At 39.9% G+C, this 17,811-nt stretch overlaps 1 protein-coding gene across 1 annotated transcript; it reads right to left on the reverse strand.

The window, feature by feature from the left end:
* Positions 1 to 450: 450 nt before the first annotated feature.
* On the reverse strand, positions 451 to 14,184 carry LEPROTL1 (leptin receptor overlapping transcript like 1). Its single transcript, XM_070598133.1, has 4 exons — positions 13,592 to 14,184; positions 7,877 to 7,952; positions 5,665 to 5,851; positions 451 to 4,798 (listed from the first exon to the last, which is right to left on the reverse strand). Exons 1-4 carry the CDS (start codon positions 13,605 to 13,607, stop codon positions 4,682 to 4,684), a joined length of 396 nt encoding a protein of 131 aa, XP_070454234.1. The 5' UTR covers positions 13,608 to 14,184; the 3' UTR covers positions 451 to 4,681.
* Between the last annotated feature and the right edge of the window lie 3,627 nt (positions 14,185 to 17,811).

Below are 17,811 nucleotides of genomic sequence, written 5' to 3' on the forward strand. Positions count from 1 at the left end.
TAGTTTAATCCTAGGAAGTTGTTCAATTGTGAACACTTTAGAAACAATTCTCAAATGTTCTGTGTAAGTGTACCTAGCTTTCAGGAAAACATCTGTCTTAATTTGGGGAGGTTCACAGATCTATGCCAGTTCATTGGCTTTTATGTCATAGTTCTATTTACATAATATTAAACAATAAATTGATCTGCCAAGAGAAAAAGATTATTTCTGATACTAAATGCCAAACTATAAATCAAGATAATTAAAGTAGTAATGCTCTTACAAACACATATGGAAATACTCATGTTTATTCTTTAATATTTTATTCTATTTGATGTTTTCTGTGGTTGTAAACTGCAACAAAGTTTCTCTTTCGTAGTATTAGCCCTTCTACTGGCTCCTGAAATAAAACATTCTTGATTTCCCCCTATTAGTACGGCCCCTAAATACAAACGAGAAACAGAACAATCATTGAAAAAGGAACGTTTTATGGTCATAATTTCTCATTTGTGGAAACACTGTTTGATTTTCTCTGTTTTATTCTTCCCAACGGGAATTTACAAGTTTTAACAATTAATATTTGAATTGTTGTGACTACAGTAAATAGCCCTAAATCCAGGGATGAATTCAAATAACCTTTAAGAGACTGGAAGCAAAATACATGGTGCAAAGTTTCTTGTAAAAATAAACTGTAAAACTGTCTTCATCTTCAGACTGTTTTAGTTAAAAACAAATGGTGAAGAGAGAGAGAAGATCTTAGCAATCAGAAAAAGTGTGATTAAGATTAAGATGAGTATCTTAAGCTCAGAATAACTCCTACATGAAAGTGGAGAAAACGAAACTCTACAGCTTCTGCGGCTGCCCTGCACGGTAACAACTTGCTGCCTGGTGCTCCCCCTCACAACCTCCCACTATCTGGTACACAGTTAAGAACGAGAGTTTTTTAAAAAAGCCTTTCAGCAGGAAGATTACTCATCACAAAGCGTTTCATTTGTCTAACAGGTGGGAGACATCCTAATGAAGGCCGCTGACGTACTGTGTACAGAACTATCTAACAGTCGATTCAGCCAGCTTGGTTACCTCATTTTTTCCCTCACAACTTTCCATTCTTACTAATATACTATAGATTAGACAATTAGAAACAAAAGAAGTTAAGAAGTAGTAGGAACAAACAGTTGTAAGAAAAGCCAGCAAAAACACAATCCCAGAAAAATACAGGTCTGGGGCCATTTAAAATAGGGGAAGAATAATTTATGATAAGCCTAAATTACCATGGAAAAATCAAAATAATGTTTTAATATATTCTAAGAAAGTACAAACATATATGATCCATTTAATACTTTTGTTAAAATAAAACAAATGTTACCTCTCTTTGAGTTAAGCTTGTTATCTGGTATACTTATTTTATAAGATATGTTCTCGTCCCTGGGAATTCCAGAAAATTAGGAGGCCTGCAATAAAATAAGAACTCCCCAATCTCCACTGAGAGAAAGGACAATACAGGCTTATATGGAAGAAATATGAATTTGAATTTCTCACCAATTTTATGTACCATAAAGCAAACCTGAGATCTAAAACATACATATCACTTAATAGTAATGTTGTGTGACTGCTTATTAAATTTGATGAACTGGTTTAAAGTTATCTGAAACTTAAGAATCTAGTCACATTCAATGTAAGTATTCTAGCGTTTACTGTAGAAATCTGGATTATTTTCACAATGTCCAAAAAATCATATTACCACAGACACGAAGAACTCATGATCTGAATTTTTTATTTTTCATTTTTGGAGGAAGATTAGCCCTGAGCTAACATCCCTGCCCATCTTTCTCTACTTTTTCTATGTGGGGCGCCTGCCACAGCATGACTTGATGAGCGGTGCCATGTCCGCACCCAGGATCCGAACCGGTGAACCCTGGGCCGCCGAAGCAGAACGTGCAAACTTAACCGACATGCCACTGGGCCGGCCCCCTGAAATCTTTAAAGTATATAATGAGATAATAATTAAGACAATTTGTGACAAGATTCATGTTTGATAAAAGAGAACAGTACGTTTCTCTGTTCACATTGCACCACACGGATGAATGTGTTTACCTTTATGTTTGAAATGTTTGCAAAAAGCAAAATGTTCTAATAATGAATGGTAATACGTACATAATAAAAGATGCAGTCATAAAAAAGTTCTGAAAATTTAAGAACAAATACAACCTTGACTTTAGACCATTAGTAGTCTTTTTATGTCAACAAAACCGTCTATGGCTGTTTTTGTAAAAGTTTAGGTAAAACCTACTTCTCCAGATTAATAATCCTTTAACTATAGCTCAAAATCATAGGGCTTCACTGTAATATTTATTACTATGGTTTCAATTTTATTTTAGAAGTGAAACTTCTGCGAGTCTAACATTATAACTAATGTCATACTTGCTTTATATCACATTATTAAAATGGATAGTGCACTTCAGGAACTTAAGTGTGTAGTACACTTTCATTTCAAAAACACCCAGAAACTAAAATAGATATTTAAAATCTTTATTGTTTCATCATCAAAAGTCTTCTTTCCATAGAAGAATGGCAATGCAATATCAGTGCATATTCTATGGAAAATTCATACTTCAAGTAACTAGCCTAGAAATCAGAGACAGCACTATGTCAAGCTAGTGTGCAAGGTCAAAGACACAATGCTGCCAATGCAGTTAGTATACAGAAAGAATATGCAGCTGTTAGAAAAAGAGTCTATGGCCAAGTGAATAAAACAGTAGCAGTGCACTGCACTGATGTTCTAGAACAGAAAATGGCGGAGGACCAGAGAATGCACTTCCTGCAAAAAAAATCGAGTAGATCACAGGCACTGAGTTCCCAACTGTATCGCCAGCTAATTCATGTGTGCCTGTCCCTTCCTCTCTAGGTCTACAGCATTGTAACACTGCAAGCCAACTTCAGCCTAACATGTAAATGGGACAGCCACAGACAGATACTTCACTCTGCCTCCCATCTCACAGCTAAAAGTAACAACTTGGGTTTAGCAATAAAACCTGTGGACTTTAGGCATCATTAGTAAAAAGCTGAACAAACCCAAATTTTGTTCCCATGTTCTTGAGAAATAAACTTTATAAAACAACAAGACAGTTGTCACGATTACTCAGTTTTGTCTGAAGGCAAAACAATTTTTACGTAAGTATACTGAACAAACATCCTAATATCCTTAACAAAATACTGTCAGACCAACTTGAACATTTTCATAACTAGCTCCTGAAAAAGGTACTGATAATTGTGAGATGCAAATGACCACTACACTTTGGTCATGCCTGGTCACTGGGAATTTTTTGGTCAGGTTTGTGTCTGAAGCTGCTATACAGCTGGATTTGGCTACTTTGCATTAAACACACAATAAATGCCATTTGAAAAGAGACAGCAGATCTATCATGAGGAAATAAAAAATCAAAATAGTTGAGAGGTATACAGGAAACTTGTCTTAAATATTTTTAAATTACATATGATATAACCCTAGAGAATAAAAACTACAATTAGCATGGTCTAAATCCTAAATTGTTAATGCATGAATTATCTGCAAGACTAACAAGTTGCTTGTTAATCATGGCAAGGCCTTGTGGGGCAGGGGGCGCTCCGCATGTATGCCATAGCAATGACTTTCCGGGTGAGTTAAACACCTCTAATTTAAAATGTTATTAAACTATATTTGAAAAGTTTTTTTACTTAATATATACAACATATAAAATAAGTTAAAAGGAGGAAGTGGGGAAAGGTTTTATGGTATATATGATGCAAACATATAACTTCCTTTATCAGTAGTTCCATGTATGTCCATTTTACCCACGGTAAAACATGAAAGGCTGATAGAAGAATCAAAATTTCACTTATAAATAGAACAGGCATCAAAAAAATGGAATTTCAACGTCATTTCTCCCCATAACGCAACTCACTCACTTTAACTATAATAAACATAAATAAAAACCGTATCTCAAAAATCTTTTTACATCCTTACCTTTAACAATAAATTCTTCTAACAACTGAGAAGAAAAGCACTTCTTTGTAGCAATTCCATAAAATAATTTTCAATTCACAAAACACCTGCTTACAGGCAAAACCAGCAATCCTTATGGAGGGCGTGGGCATGAACTTGGCCCTTCTGAGGTATAGATACAGCTAGATTTGCAAAGAGTACATAGTCTATAAGGTGTGCCAACAGCCTGCAAGTCTGCATATAATCGAGAGTGATGTCATCCTGACTGACTGAAAACTTATTTTCATAACTTTTTGTAATAATGGAGGTTAAATAATTTTAAGAGAAAAGATGTCTTTTAGCCCAGTAATAGCCAGCAGAAATCCAATTCCTAACCAATGCAGATGGTTATTACATTGAAAAAATGTTTGACATTGCATATTGATTAAAAAAAGAAAATGAACAGGGAAAACACATAAATATTTAAATTCAGCAGGACACCACAAAAAGCATACTATAGATAAGTGTGAAATCAGTCAAGCTTTTTCAAAAGAGAAAATCCTTTTAATCCTTCAGCAAGTCTCTGTGAAAATAGTATGCTTACAATAAAAGTGAGAAGGGAGCACCTCGAATACCCCCAGGAGGCTTGCTATACCACTCAGCATGACCACCCATCTCCGGTGTGCATGGATGGCCAACAAATGACAACAAGTCCACTTGGCGACAGTTCAGTAACTCCTTTCACCACTGCTGCCAGCTGAAGTCGTCATTGCTTCCAAAGACCAAGAAAAAGCCCAGTATAGTTGCAAAGATGACTGTGTTTCCTGTGAGAACAAGTGCACAAGCTCCCCACTCAATCTATGGAAATAAGATATAAACACTCAGTTAATACACATGTGAAAACAAGAAAACAAAACGCAAATCAAGGTTCTAGCTGTATGGCAACCATGATTTAAAACAAATAAGAGACTTGTAGTAATGACTTTTGCACTACCGAACACTCAATGGCATGTCTGTTTTGCTGTTTCTATTTATCTCTGGTTCCTTTAGAAAGACAGAGTCATAGATGATGATGATCATTCAAAAGCAAGCCTGAGTTCTGGGCTATGAGGCGTTAGCACAAAATTCTGCAATTTTCTGTTTATAAAGAAATTTGCTCTGACTCTTCCTTAGCGAAACTAAAATTTTATTTAGAGAGCAGATCAAATTTAAAGAATCAGAGATGAAAACACACTTGCGTACATTCTTTTAAAGGGGCAGCGGGAGTAATCGCCCGCTCCATGTGGAAGGGTGGCCAGCCTGTCCTCTCTGCCTTCTCTGCCACCGTGGGGATGGAGGAGAGAATCTGACTAGTGAGTTGTGGGGGGGGGGTGGGGGGGGGTGGGGAGTGCATATATATAGCCCAGCCCCTTCCCCTCTTCGTACTTCCCCACCTGAAAAGAACACGAGATCTCCTCGGGTCTTCTGTGTCCTGTGGTTGCTCAGCACTGGGCGAGCTGATGTGCCCCACTCTGAGAGTCAAGTGTTGGCAAGCCAACAGCTGCCACAGACCCCAGCCATGCTCTCCAATATCAATTTTATCAGTTAACACCAACAAAAGTAAGATTTTTATCTCTATCCTCCTCTATCCTCTAGGTTCCTATGTCTCTCATCTCTTCATGTCATTTAACAAAAAATTTTTCCTGAGAAAAGTTTCACACAGTCAGAAGAATGTATTCACTTACCAGATGTGCTCTGGCAAATACAATAGGGAGTCCAAAAGCGGAGACAACAATGCCTGTGGTAAGAAATATGGCAAGTTCCTTACAAGCATTGCTCATAGCGTCGGTGTCATCCACCAGCCTTCTTGCTATGCAGTATGGAATAGGTGAAAGGATGTAAAAAAACAGAACAAAGAGGGGCCAGTATTGGCTAGAAAAAGAAAAATAAGATAATGTAGTTTTTGCTCTCTCTGTCATTTTCTTACACATAAAGTAGGCTTTTATAAAATACGGACCAAAGGAATATTGCAAGTTACAAAACATGGCACAGTTTTAAAAGTAAGCTACAACCTGAACACTGAAAAGAGAAACATTTAGAGTCACAGTATTCCTAAAATCAACTAGGACACAATGGTTAAATATTTCTCATATTAAAAGAAAATGTTCTATAAATTACAACAGTTGGAATTAAGACCCAAAATTAAAAATATTTTTCAATTTATGTTATAAATAGACACATGGAAAATGGGAATATTAACATGGCAATTTTTAAAATTTAAGATTCATGCCTTTCCTACTTCTAATGTATGATATCCTGTTTTAGCATAAAGCTGGAACACCCCAAAACTTTCTTTAAGTCACTAGGAACTCCCAAAATACTGAAACCAAAATGCAGAAAATGAACTGAAAGTAACAGTGAAGATTTTCAGTCAGAATACAGAATTTGTCACAATAAAAATAGATGGCGTTTAGCCTATAGTCTAGCTATTGTATTGTGCCAACGTCATTTCCTGGTTTTGAGAACTACAGTTATGTAAGATATTACCACTGGGGGAAGCTGTGTGAAGGGTCCAGGGGACCTCTGTACCACATGTGCAACTTCTTGAGAGTCTGTAATCATTTCAAGATAAAAAGTTAAAAAGAAGTAGATGGTCTTTAAAACTGCTATAAAATAAAATACACATCATACTGGAGGTTTGTTTGTACTTAGAGGCTTATAATAAGCAAAGATTTATCTTTATGTTTTTCCTAAAAATCTTTTCCTAAATATTTTGAGAATAAAAAAAATTGTAAATGGATACATGCTTAAGAAAAAAATTCAAAAAATACAAAAGCAGAGAAAGTGAAAACAGAGTTGCCCACGTCTCCTCCGCCTTCTCTTTCCCACTCTCCTATTGAGCTTCTTCTGGATCCTTCCATATTTTCATACAGACAAACTTTAAAAATGTGAATGAATCCTGCACTTTTTCATTTAACAATGTATCTTAAACATCTTTATATATTAGCACTTACAGCTCCCTCATCCTTTTCAAGACTGCCTAGTATTTCCATTGATGGAGGTATCATAACTTAACCATTTTTCTTATGATAGAACTTTAGGATGCTTCCAGTTTTTTTTGGTTATTCTTATCAAGGCTGCCATGAACATCCATATTCTCCCTCCACTACACATATGTGTGCAAACAACTACAAGGAAATTTGTATGAGAAATTCTAAGAAGTGGAAGGGCTAATTCAAAGGAAATAAACATTTTGAGAGCTACAAACCCACTGGCTCCAAGAAGACCACATCTACTTACTCTCCCTCCCAGACACCACAGCGCCTGTCTGTACGTATCATTTTTATCAATGGATTTCACTTAATTTTGAGAGAGGATGAGTATATTTTCATGTGCTTATTAACAATTTTCAGTTCTATTTTCATATTTGTTGTTCATTTTTCTATTTAGTTGTCTACATTTTTCTTACTAACCTATCTTAGTAATTTTTAAAAGCTCTTTCTATCCTAAGGAAATGAATTGCTTACGTGACTTTTTTTCTTAGGCAATTGTCTCTTGACTCTGCTTATGGCATTTTTTGCTGAAAAGATATTTTTAATTTTCTTGTATTTAACTGTATCAGTAGGTGCTCAAAATTGGGTAGTAGCGCAGGGCTCCTGTTGTGTTATCTTGCCGTTACAGACTGAGGAGTAGGCAAGGAGCAACAGCCCAAAGTCTTTTTCGAACCTGGTGTCCTAAAAACTTTACAAACCAATTTTAAGTGAAGACTTTTAAACAGATTTTGTCCTTGGTAAAAGAACTTTTTGCAGGATTACTTCTGCAGAAAAGCTTTAATTTTTAATTTTTTTAACAATTAAGTTTTAAAAATTAAAAATTTTTTTAACGTTTTTAAAGCTTTAATCTAAAAGTAGAAACATTTTACCCATAAATACTCAAAAAGACAAAAAATTTACATACTTGTATATTGGAAGGGCACAGCCAAGCATCAAAAACATCAGCCCAATGGCTCCTCCAAAGGACAAACTAATCAGAGCTGCAAAGTAAATAAAAAGTCAAATAGAAATACCAATTAGATGAAATTAATATTTTTAAATTAATATTAATATTAGCAGTCCGAACATTACCTGTCATCCTAGAAGCAAAAAACAAAAGAAAACATGCAAAAAATCAATGTAGTCAAAGCGAGTTATTTTCAAAAGTGTAAGTTATCTAGTCTCAGAATAAGTCTTTTGTGGCATCCTCAAGGTAAAAGAAAGCAGTACTGGTTTTCAAAGCCCTGAGCTATTGCTAGCACCCACATGTTCCCCAGTTACTGGTCCCATTTCTAGCGAGCATTCCAGCCTGCAAGATCAATGCTCCTGCAGGCGTTCGTATTGTTTACTCCACAGATCATTACAGTTTGGAAAAAGCAGGATGAGGAGGGGCTCCACACTGTCAGCTTTACTGGACTTTAGAAGCTGCATCCTAGCGAAAACCTCTCCTGATCAGCTCCCGCTTCTTGTACGTACACTCGCAAGGGGCACACAACTGCTAAGAAAAAAAGGTCCCCGGATATCTGCAGATAATCATTTTAATTGACTTATTTTGTTACAGATGTTTAAATAGTCTGCAAAACTACTGCTGGGCTTCCTTCCCTAACCTCCCACACATTAGGTAGCGCGCAGGGTAATGGGTACAAACCCTTCTGCCGTCGCGCTATTTTAAGGCATTATCACAAGCAACAGATACATTCTATACGTGGAATAAAGTTTCTACAGGTGAAATACAGTATCTAAAGTTACACACACACATACTTACACAAAGCATTATATTTTATAAAGTGTTTCCACATATATCAGAGAGTACAAACAACTTTCTTGAATAGACACATTGTTCATCAGTGGCCTAGAATTAAGCAAAGAACTAAATGATCAATTTATTTTGAGTTCTATATAACCTGTATTTCTGCAATTGCAGTGGCTAAGAGAATAACTGCCCTTTTTCTCTAAACGATGCAGTCTACTAACCTTAACAGAAATGTTAAAATTCAAAAGAGCTGCAGAAGGTCTAAAAGTTACCAAGACAAAAGCTATGATACACAAACCAAAACTAACAGTAAAGGGGTTAAATGCTGCCAAGCACTACTGATACACTTCTCTGAATTAAAATGGTCATAATCAAGGACACCACTGACATGGTAGCCTGGCAGATTTTGTTTTCATTAGATCACTGACGTAGGTCATGACAAGCCTGAACACATTTACTTCGTCCTTAATGCCACTATATTTTCAGTTACAAAAAAAAAGAGAAAAAGAAAAAAAATTTTTTTTTACAGCAAACGAGAAATTTTACGTTTACAATGGAATGCAATGGAAATTGTGAGGAAAAATGCTGAGTTTACCATTCGCTTTTTCAGTTCATAACAGGTGTCATCATCTGCCCTGCTTACTTCTCCCGACACATATCCCACCAGGCTGCTCCCTCCAGCTTTCTGCACTCCTGTTACACTGGCCTATCCTTTCCTGGAAATCAGCAGGCTCCCTCACCCACAGGGCCTTTGCACATGCTGTCCCGCCTACCTCAGACACCTTTTCATTTATTCATTCCATTCAAGAAATATTTACTGAGAGCCAAATACATAACAGGTGCTAGAGGTCTGTTAGTACATGAGACAAGGCCCTTGCAAACTCAGAGAGCTTGCATTCTAGTCCCACTCCTCTCCTCTTCCCTCCAAGTTAACTCCGACTCTTCCTCAGATCCAGCTCAATCATCTCTTCCTCAGTGAAGTTTTTCCAAACCTCCTGACTAGACCAAATCTCCCTATTATATTCATTCATTCTTCACTCAACAAATATCTACTGAGCACCTAAAGTGTGCCACACACTTTTTTTTTTTAAAGAATGGCTCTGAGCTAACATCTGCTGCCAATCTTTTTTCTTCTTCTTCTTCTCCCCAAAGCTTCCCCATCCATAGTTGTATATTCTAGTTATAGGTCCTTCTAGCTCTGCTATGTAGGACGCCGCCTCAGCACAGCTTGATGAGCAGTGCTAGGTCTGTGCCCAGGATCCAAATCGGCAAAACCCTGGAAGCACCTGAACTTAACCACTACGCCACCAGGCTGGCTCCTCACACACTCTTCTTGATGCTGGAGACAGAACAATGAAAAAGCTCTTGCTTTCATGAGGCTTACATTTTAGCAGGTGAATAAAATGATTAAAAAGAAAAAAAGCAAGCAAATAAATGTCAAGTGCTATGAAAAAAATCAGGCAGTGTAAGGAGATAGGAGTGCTGTTCTAGACCCAGTGGCCTGGAAAGGCGTCTCTGATGAGGTGACGCAGGAGCAGAGATCCATATGAAATGAGGGAGTAAATCACAGGCCCACCAACGGGGGGGGGGGGGGGCATGCCAGGCAGAGGGACACGCATGGGCAAAAGCCCTCTTTGCACTCTACTCCTCTTTGCTCAGTTATCACAGGCGTAATTTTGTATTGATTTCTATTTGTCTTTCCTTCTAAATTGTTCTCTCCGCCAGAGCGGGGAAAAAGTTTTTTTGTTGTTGCTGATGCTCATGCCCCAGCTCTTAACACTCAGTGATAAATATTTGTGGAATGAATGAAAGGAACCAAAAAGGAAAACAAAAGAGAAGGGGAGATAAGCGGAAGCCAGATAAAGATGTGTCTAATGCAGCAGAGAAGAAACAGCATAGAACTGAAAGTCAGGTGACACTGGGTCCTACCGCCTACCAGCCACTTCCTAGCTGTCTGCATGAGTTATCGGAGTGGCAGTTCTTTCTTCTATAAAATGAGAGCTGGACTAGATCTAAAATGCAAATCATTCTCTGAACACCAAAGACACTTGTCTTAAGACGTGGTGAAGAAGTAAAAGCCATCTCCACTTTTTGAATGTAGCTGTCAAACAGCCAAGTTCACCACTATAAATAGTCTATGTTAACACCTTATTTATTCAGAAGCCAGAATATAGCTTAGAATCCTGGAGGAAACAAAGGTCACTAAAGAGACACAACAGATGTCATGAAGCCTATACATTAAAGCTAACATTCTTTATAAGCAGACCCTTAGGCTCTTATTCAGAGGTTATTTATCCATTTTTTTTGGTGACAAAATTGTGTGTGAATTTCAGCAGAATAAAAAATTTTTATTTTGTGGGGCCAGCCCCGTGGCCAAGTGGTTAAGTTCTCATGCTCTGCTTCAGCGGCCCAGGGTTTTGCTGGTTCGGATCCTGGGCGCGGACATGGCACTGCTCATTAGGCCATGTTGAGGCGGTGTCCCACATGCCACAACTAGAAGGGCCCACAGTTAAAATATACAACTATGTACTGGGGGGATTTGGGGGGGAAAAAGCAGGAAAAAAACTCTTTTATTTTAAAGAAGCATCTATGCTCATTTATATATATATATATTTTCAACAGCAATGCATATATCCAGAACAAAATTAAGTGAAAAGTAACTTCCCCTTCCTAGAAATGATCACTGTTGCCTGTATCTTGTAACAAAAAGTTTTGTAAGTTTGAGGATCTTGTTTCGCATTTTGAAACAAATGAGAAATAGGAGGTAGAACTGCATATAAGCAAGATCTGCCCTCTGACAGGAGGGAGGAGACTGGAAAAAATTCAAATCAGGCCGAAAAATCTCAAAAAGCATGCCAGTTTGCAGTAATCTTGGCTAAGAGGCAAGCAGACTTAGGACTGGATGCTCTCTGAGGGTAACTATGTTCCATGACAGAGAACAATTACTTATGTTTCTATCATCAAAAAACAAGTCTAAATTCTTTGAGTATACTTTTCAAAGTTAAGGAAAGATGATTTGCTAAAAAAAATCAAGGAACTAAAATTCAGGTATCAAAAAATAATTTTATGTGACATTTCACTTCCCAATCATACTAAGATAAAAGCCAATGGGGTTAACACAGTGCTCAAAAAGTACTCTTCGAAAGTTTCTCCAATCTTATGAAGTCAGTAACTAGGCTGATTTACATACAAATTTCATCATTTGTATACAAATGGTTGTCCTGGATGACACATCAAAAAGGCCAGAATTTATACCGTAATTGAGTGATGCAACACTTGGAAGACAAAACTTAGATGAGTCTGGTTTCTACTCCCAAAGCCTCTCGGCTAGGGATGGACCAGCCCAATTATCTAAACTCTCTAGAGACAGGGTGCTGGTTCTGTGATTACAAAGAAATTAGAGTAGGAGAAGGGACCAGTTCCCCAACCTGGGAGTTACCAGAAAAATCCGATCTATAACAAAGTAATAGGCAAACAGCTCAAGAAATAAGTAATGGACTCCAATTACAGCAACACTTCACCTTAATATAAAGGTAGGCCAACAGGAAGAAAATATCCTGGTAAACAATCATAATTCCTGAAACCAAAAGTGGAAGCACAAGTCCATCTGAGACACTTTCACCTGATTAATATTTACCTCTATTTGGAGAAGAGAATCACAAAGTTGTTTAAGACAGTGACTCCTGCATTAATGACACCGAAGAAACGGGGAAGAACAGGGAAACTGGCAACATCCTAAAAACCACAGCAGTCTACCATAACTGTTTTTTCATACGAGGATTTGAAAAGATCTACTATAGTCCAAAAAAAGATCGGAAAGTATGCCAGTTGCTCAAATGACAACGTTTTACATGGGAAATGAAACGCTTTCAGACATTAAAGTCAAAATGTGACTCTGGGAAAGCAGCTCAACAAAAGCTGTCCTTGAGGGAAATAAAATACGCAGAAAAACACTGCTATCAAAGTTCTCACTTCCTGTTCGCCCCTTCTACAAAGCCGCAGGTCAGGAAATCAATGTAATTCGTTGTCAAGATGTTTAAGTTGAAAACGCTTTATTTGCTCCTAATCGAACTAACAAAACATTGGAAAGAATGCAACATTCTTTTTTCTCAAGAAAATGCACGAATAAACGAGTAATTTCTCATGAAGTTTTAACGCTATTTTATCTTTTAAAAAAAACCCAACTAAATAAAAACTTTGAAATGTGAAAAAGCCTCAACGTGCAACTGAGGAGAGGGAAGAGAAAAGGAGAACTTTGGGGTCGCTTATAGGATCTCCCCCATGCGACAAACACGACAAATCAAAATGCATCCGTTTTAGGAGCGGGTCAAGCTTCGAGCACCGGTCCTGAGAGCGGATGTGATGGCCAAGGTTTCGGAAAGAACGGTCCCTAAGCCCTTCTAGGGCGTTCCTGGGGGACTCGGCTCGGCTCGGCACCCGAAGATCGCACTCGTGCCTTCAAGTGGGAGATGACACTGATTTTCCGTAACTGGCATCCCTGGCGGCCTCCACCCCCTCCAAACCACACTGCGCCCGACTCTCTGTCGGATGCAAACTCCTGCAAAACGAGTTCGATGGCCCGAGTCGCTGCGGGACTCCTCAGAGCCCGCGGACCACTTCATTCCCGGCACGGGGGGCGACGGCGGGGTACAGGCTGCTGAGATCAGCAGAAAGCGGGGGTCCCCCAGGCGCCGTCCTTCCCGAGCGCGCCGCGCCCACCTCCGCTCCGGGGCTGCGCGGGCGGCGGCGGGGGTCGGGTCCGGGGTCGCCCGCCGGCGCAGGGACCCCGCGGCGCGCGCCCGGCCGGGGCAGGCGGCGTGGGGGAGCCGCGGGCCCCTCCCCTCGTTCCGGCCCCCGGGCCTCCGGCGCCCCGCGCCCCCGGCCCACCTTTGATGCCGGCCATGGCGCTGACGTCGCTCCTGGCTCCAGGACCCGAGGCGGCTGCGGCCGGGAGACCGGAGACGCGCGGCGGCGGCGGCAGCGGCGGCGGGCAGACAACACCCGGAAGTGCGCGACGCAGCACTTCCGCCGGCGGCTCGCGATCGCGCGGGGGCGCGGGGGGCGCGCCGGGCTTGGGGGCGCGGGGCTGACCCCTGCCTTCCGTGCTCAGATCTCCGGCCGACCGCCGCCCTGCGAGGCCTTCCGCCCCCGGCCCGGCTCCGGGTCGTGCAGGCTGGCGGCCGCCTCCAGGGTCCGCTCAGGGCGACGGAGCCTCATGTCGAAGCCCCATCGCGCATCCCGCAACCTCGCACATCCTTGGAGAAAGGAGAGCGAGCGGCCGCCGTCCTTTGGGAGGCGGGGTGTGATGTCTTTGGCGGATAACTGTGCGTTCGTTAAAGCGCATCCGTTTCTGTCTCCTCCCCAGCCTTGGACTAAAGAAGTGAGGCTAGGTGGGTCGTCTGCACTTGGCTCCTCGGTGTCTTGCACAGAATCAGGGTTCCTCTGAGAACCCACCTACAGAGACAGGATCAGCGGGACCCAGGAAAAGGCGGATTCAGTACAAATCCGAGCTCTTGGGAGTCTGTGAGAATCGCTGGGTTTCTTTAGTAGTAACAGGGCTAGAAAAAAAAACTGGAGAAAGCAGAGGTACAAATGCGTTTAAGTCAGCCTGCAAATTTATTGAACATTTACTATGTGTGGGAAGCAGGGCTAGGCACTGAGGTGAGCAGAACTAGGCATGGTTTCTGTCCTCACGGAGCTTGGAGCTTGCAGTTTAGTGAGAGACAGAGAGAGACAAAAAGGTGTAAAATTGCAACTATGATCATTGCTAGGAAAATGGGTCGACAGTCTTATGATAGCCTTTGATTTAGATCATCAGAAAAGATTTTCCCGAGGGAGGGGCAACGGAGGGATGAAGAGGTGTGTGTAACTACAAGAGAAAAGGGAAGCCCAGAGGGGATAGTGTACTGGGGGGGTGAGCCAGGGGGCAAACTCTGGAAGCCAGGAGCTTGGTCTGTTGGAGAGAGAAGGCCAATGGAATTGCTCCCGGTTGGAGTGGGGACAGGAGGGTCCTATACTATAAGGAATTTTTTCTTTTTTTTCTGTCTCAGCAAGGAGACTCTTTTGAAGGGTTTTAAAAAGATTCAAGAAGAGATGGGTCACATAAGATTCGAATTTTTCAATCTTTTGAGTCACCACAATAAGATAAACTGGCATATAAAACTCTGTTTTGTGAATGGTTGGAAGAGATGTTCCCAACATACGTTAAGATGAGAACCACTGGGAAGGGAAAGTTATTGTCCACCCTGCTTCCCTCCACTACTTCTGGAGTTGAATTACAATTTTTTTTAAAAACAGGTCACTTGAGGCTTCATGTCTCAAATAAATCTATAGATATCTTGTGGAGTAGAATTTTTTTCTATTCAAGTTAGTGCAGAAAGTTCTGCCATCTTCTGTACATGAAGAAAGAGTTTCCATTTAAGGATTGTGGTAGCAAAAACACTAGGCGCACTTGAACATGTTATGGAAATGCTGTTGAGACAGTCTGCGAACCACGAGCTTCATTCTCTAAACTGAAGCTGGCATCTGCCTCCTCCTCCCAGCCATCTTGAAAAGAGTAGGTAGAATTCCTGGAGAAGTAAATGATTCCATCCCAAGTAGTCACCACTAACATTTTTTCTTGATTTGTTCCACAGTATTCCATCCTCAAAAGCAGGGAGGGCTGAGGGAACATAGTAGAGATAACTGATCCGTGGTGTTGGTATTGGTGGTGGAAAGTGATAGGTTCTCAACTCAGGCTCGTAGCTTGACTTCTGGGGGAAGGACTACATTTTAGGGAGCCTTTTGGGGCTTCCACAAGCCCCAGTGGCTGAGTTAAGTGCTAGTCCTCTAATTTCCTCTTGTGAATACAAATGGATTAGGCATTACAGACATGCATCCTTCGTGACATTAAGGGGCAACTGGGATTGTTCTTCGGGTTAGAGAGATCTATGGTCTTTTGCTTCCAGTGTCATGGAATCCTAAGAGATTGTGCTCCTTTGACTTGTCCATGAGATCCACAGTGTTTCTAGAAAGAAGAAAACACTCATTACCCTAAGGACTATTTTTGGTCTACAGAGGCTGTCTGGAGTCATTTGAGACCTTAAAAACAGTGTTTCCAAATGTTGTAATTCAAAGACCACCTATACAGAATTCTTTGGGATGCTTTTTAAAAATGCAAATTCCTGGGTCCCAACTCCAGACCTTCTGAATCAGAACTTTCATGGGCAGAGCCCAGGAATCTGAAACTTTAATAAGCACCCTAAAGCTTTCCTATGCAAACCAAAGCTTGAAAATAATTGTCTGAAAAAGGTAGAATGTCAGTTTTCTTCAGTTTACCAAGTGAACCCTAGAGATTAATGTTATATCTTTTAAATGTTCTCTAAGTATTCTTACATAATAGTTAATCAGTGTTACTTTTCATAGTTTCAAAATTTTTTATCCAGATGGCTTCCCATCCTCCAAAGTTAATTCGCAAAGATGGGGATGGGGTGAGAGGAAGAGAGCTGTGGTTTATTGAGCAGCTGCTATATGCCTGGTGCTTTAAATATTTCTCTAATTTAATCCTCTCCACAATTTTGTTAGCTTGGAATCACTAACTCTTATAGATCAGATCAGAGAAACCTCAGAGAAGATTTTAGTTTTTAAAAAACTTTTTATTATGGAAGAAGTTAAACATATAAAAAAGTAGTCATATTAGTATAATGAACTTCCATGTACCATCAGCTACCCTCAACAATTAACACACAATGTTGTTTTGTCTATACTCTCACCCACTTCCCTCCACCTCCCATATTATTTTGAAGAAAATTCAAGACAATTTTTCATCTTTAATATTTCAGTATGTTTCTAAAAGTATTCTTAGAAATAACATAGCCATAGTACATTTATCACACCCCCAAAATAATGCTTTAATACCATCATATATGAATCATTGTTCAAATTTCCAATTGTCCCATAAATGTCACTTATTTTATGGTTTGTTTGAATAAGGATCCAAATCAGATTGACACATTGCTATTGGTAGGTCTCAGAGACATTTTAAGAAACTGCCTCTTATCATTTAGATCTCAGCTCAGATGGTAGCTTCTCAGAACCTTTCCTGGACATCCTGTTTATTATAGCACTTGAAATCATATTACCTTGTTGTCTTCTTGAGAGCACTTATTGATCTTAACTATATTATTTGTTGGCTTTCTCTCCCACTAGAATGTAAGTTAGTACAACCTTTTATGTTTTGTTCACCACAGTCTAGAACTGTACATAGCAAATGACAGGATGTCAAATGCCAGAAATTCTCTTGTTAAGGTAATTAGTGACCTTTATATTGCAAAGTCCAAAGGTCACTTTTTGATTCAAACTTTCAACAACAGTGCACACTGTTGACCATTCTCTTTTTCTCTCAACTACCACACCACTACTCTCCTGGTTTTTTTTGTACCTCACAAGAGGTTACTTTTCAGACTCTTTCTAGGATCTTCTTCTGCTCAAGGTTCAAATGACAGTGTTCTCTTCGTTTGGTCCTGGGACTCCTTTGCCACATCAAATCGTCTCCCTATGCATTGTATCACTTCCTGTGGCATTAAATACTTTCTTCATTTTGATAACATAATTACCAAGTTTACCTTAGCTTTGAAATTCAGACTTGTATATCCAAGTGTCTATTTGACCTGTTTACCTGGATGCGTAATGGTCACCTCAAACATAGCATGTTGAGAACAAAATTCTCTATTACCTTTATTCCAATCCTGCTCAGTTCTACTCCAAGCTGCCACTGTTCTGCCTCCTCTTGTTCCAATTTTCCCCTAATTTACATTGCTTCAATTATACTGGCCTGTTTTCTTCTCCCAACCCTGGAATTTTGTTTTATTCACTGCCGTATCTCCAGAACGGTGCCTGGCAGGTGCTGTTAGGTACTGGTAGGTGCTCGATGTATAAAGGTATTGGTTGAATTGGTGAATGACTGTTCCTCAAAACACAGAGCTAGGGCTTTTGCATTTACTGTTCCCCAGGCCATGAAGGCTCTTATGGCTGGTTCTTTCTCATTATTCAGGTCTCACGCTTCAAAATCACTTTCTCAGCAAAGCCCTGCCTGAAGTTGCCTCTCGGTCTCTATTGTCTAACCCTGT

Source organism: Equus przewalskii, chromosome 28, assembly GCF_037783145.1.
Source record: "Equus przewalskii isolate Varuska chromosome 28, EquPr2, whole genome shotgun sequence".
Taxonomy (NCBI): Eukaryota; Metazoa; Chordata; class Mammalia; order Perissodactyla; family Equidae; genus Equus; species Equus przewalskii.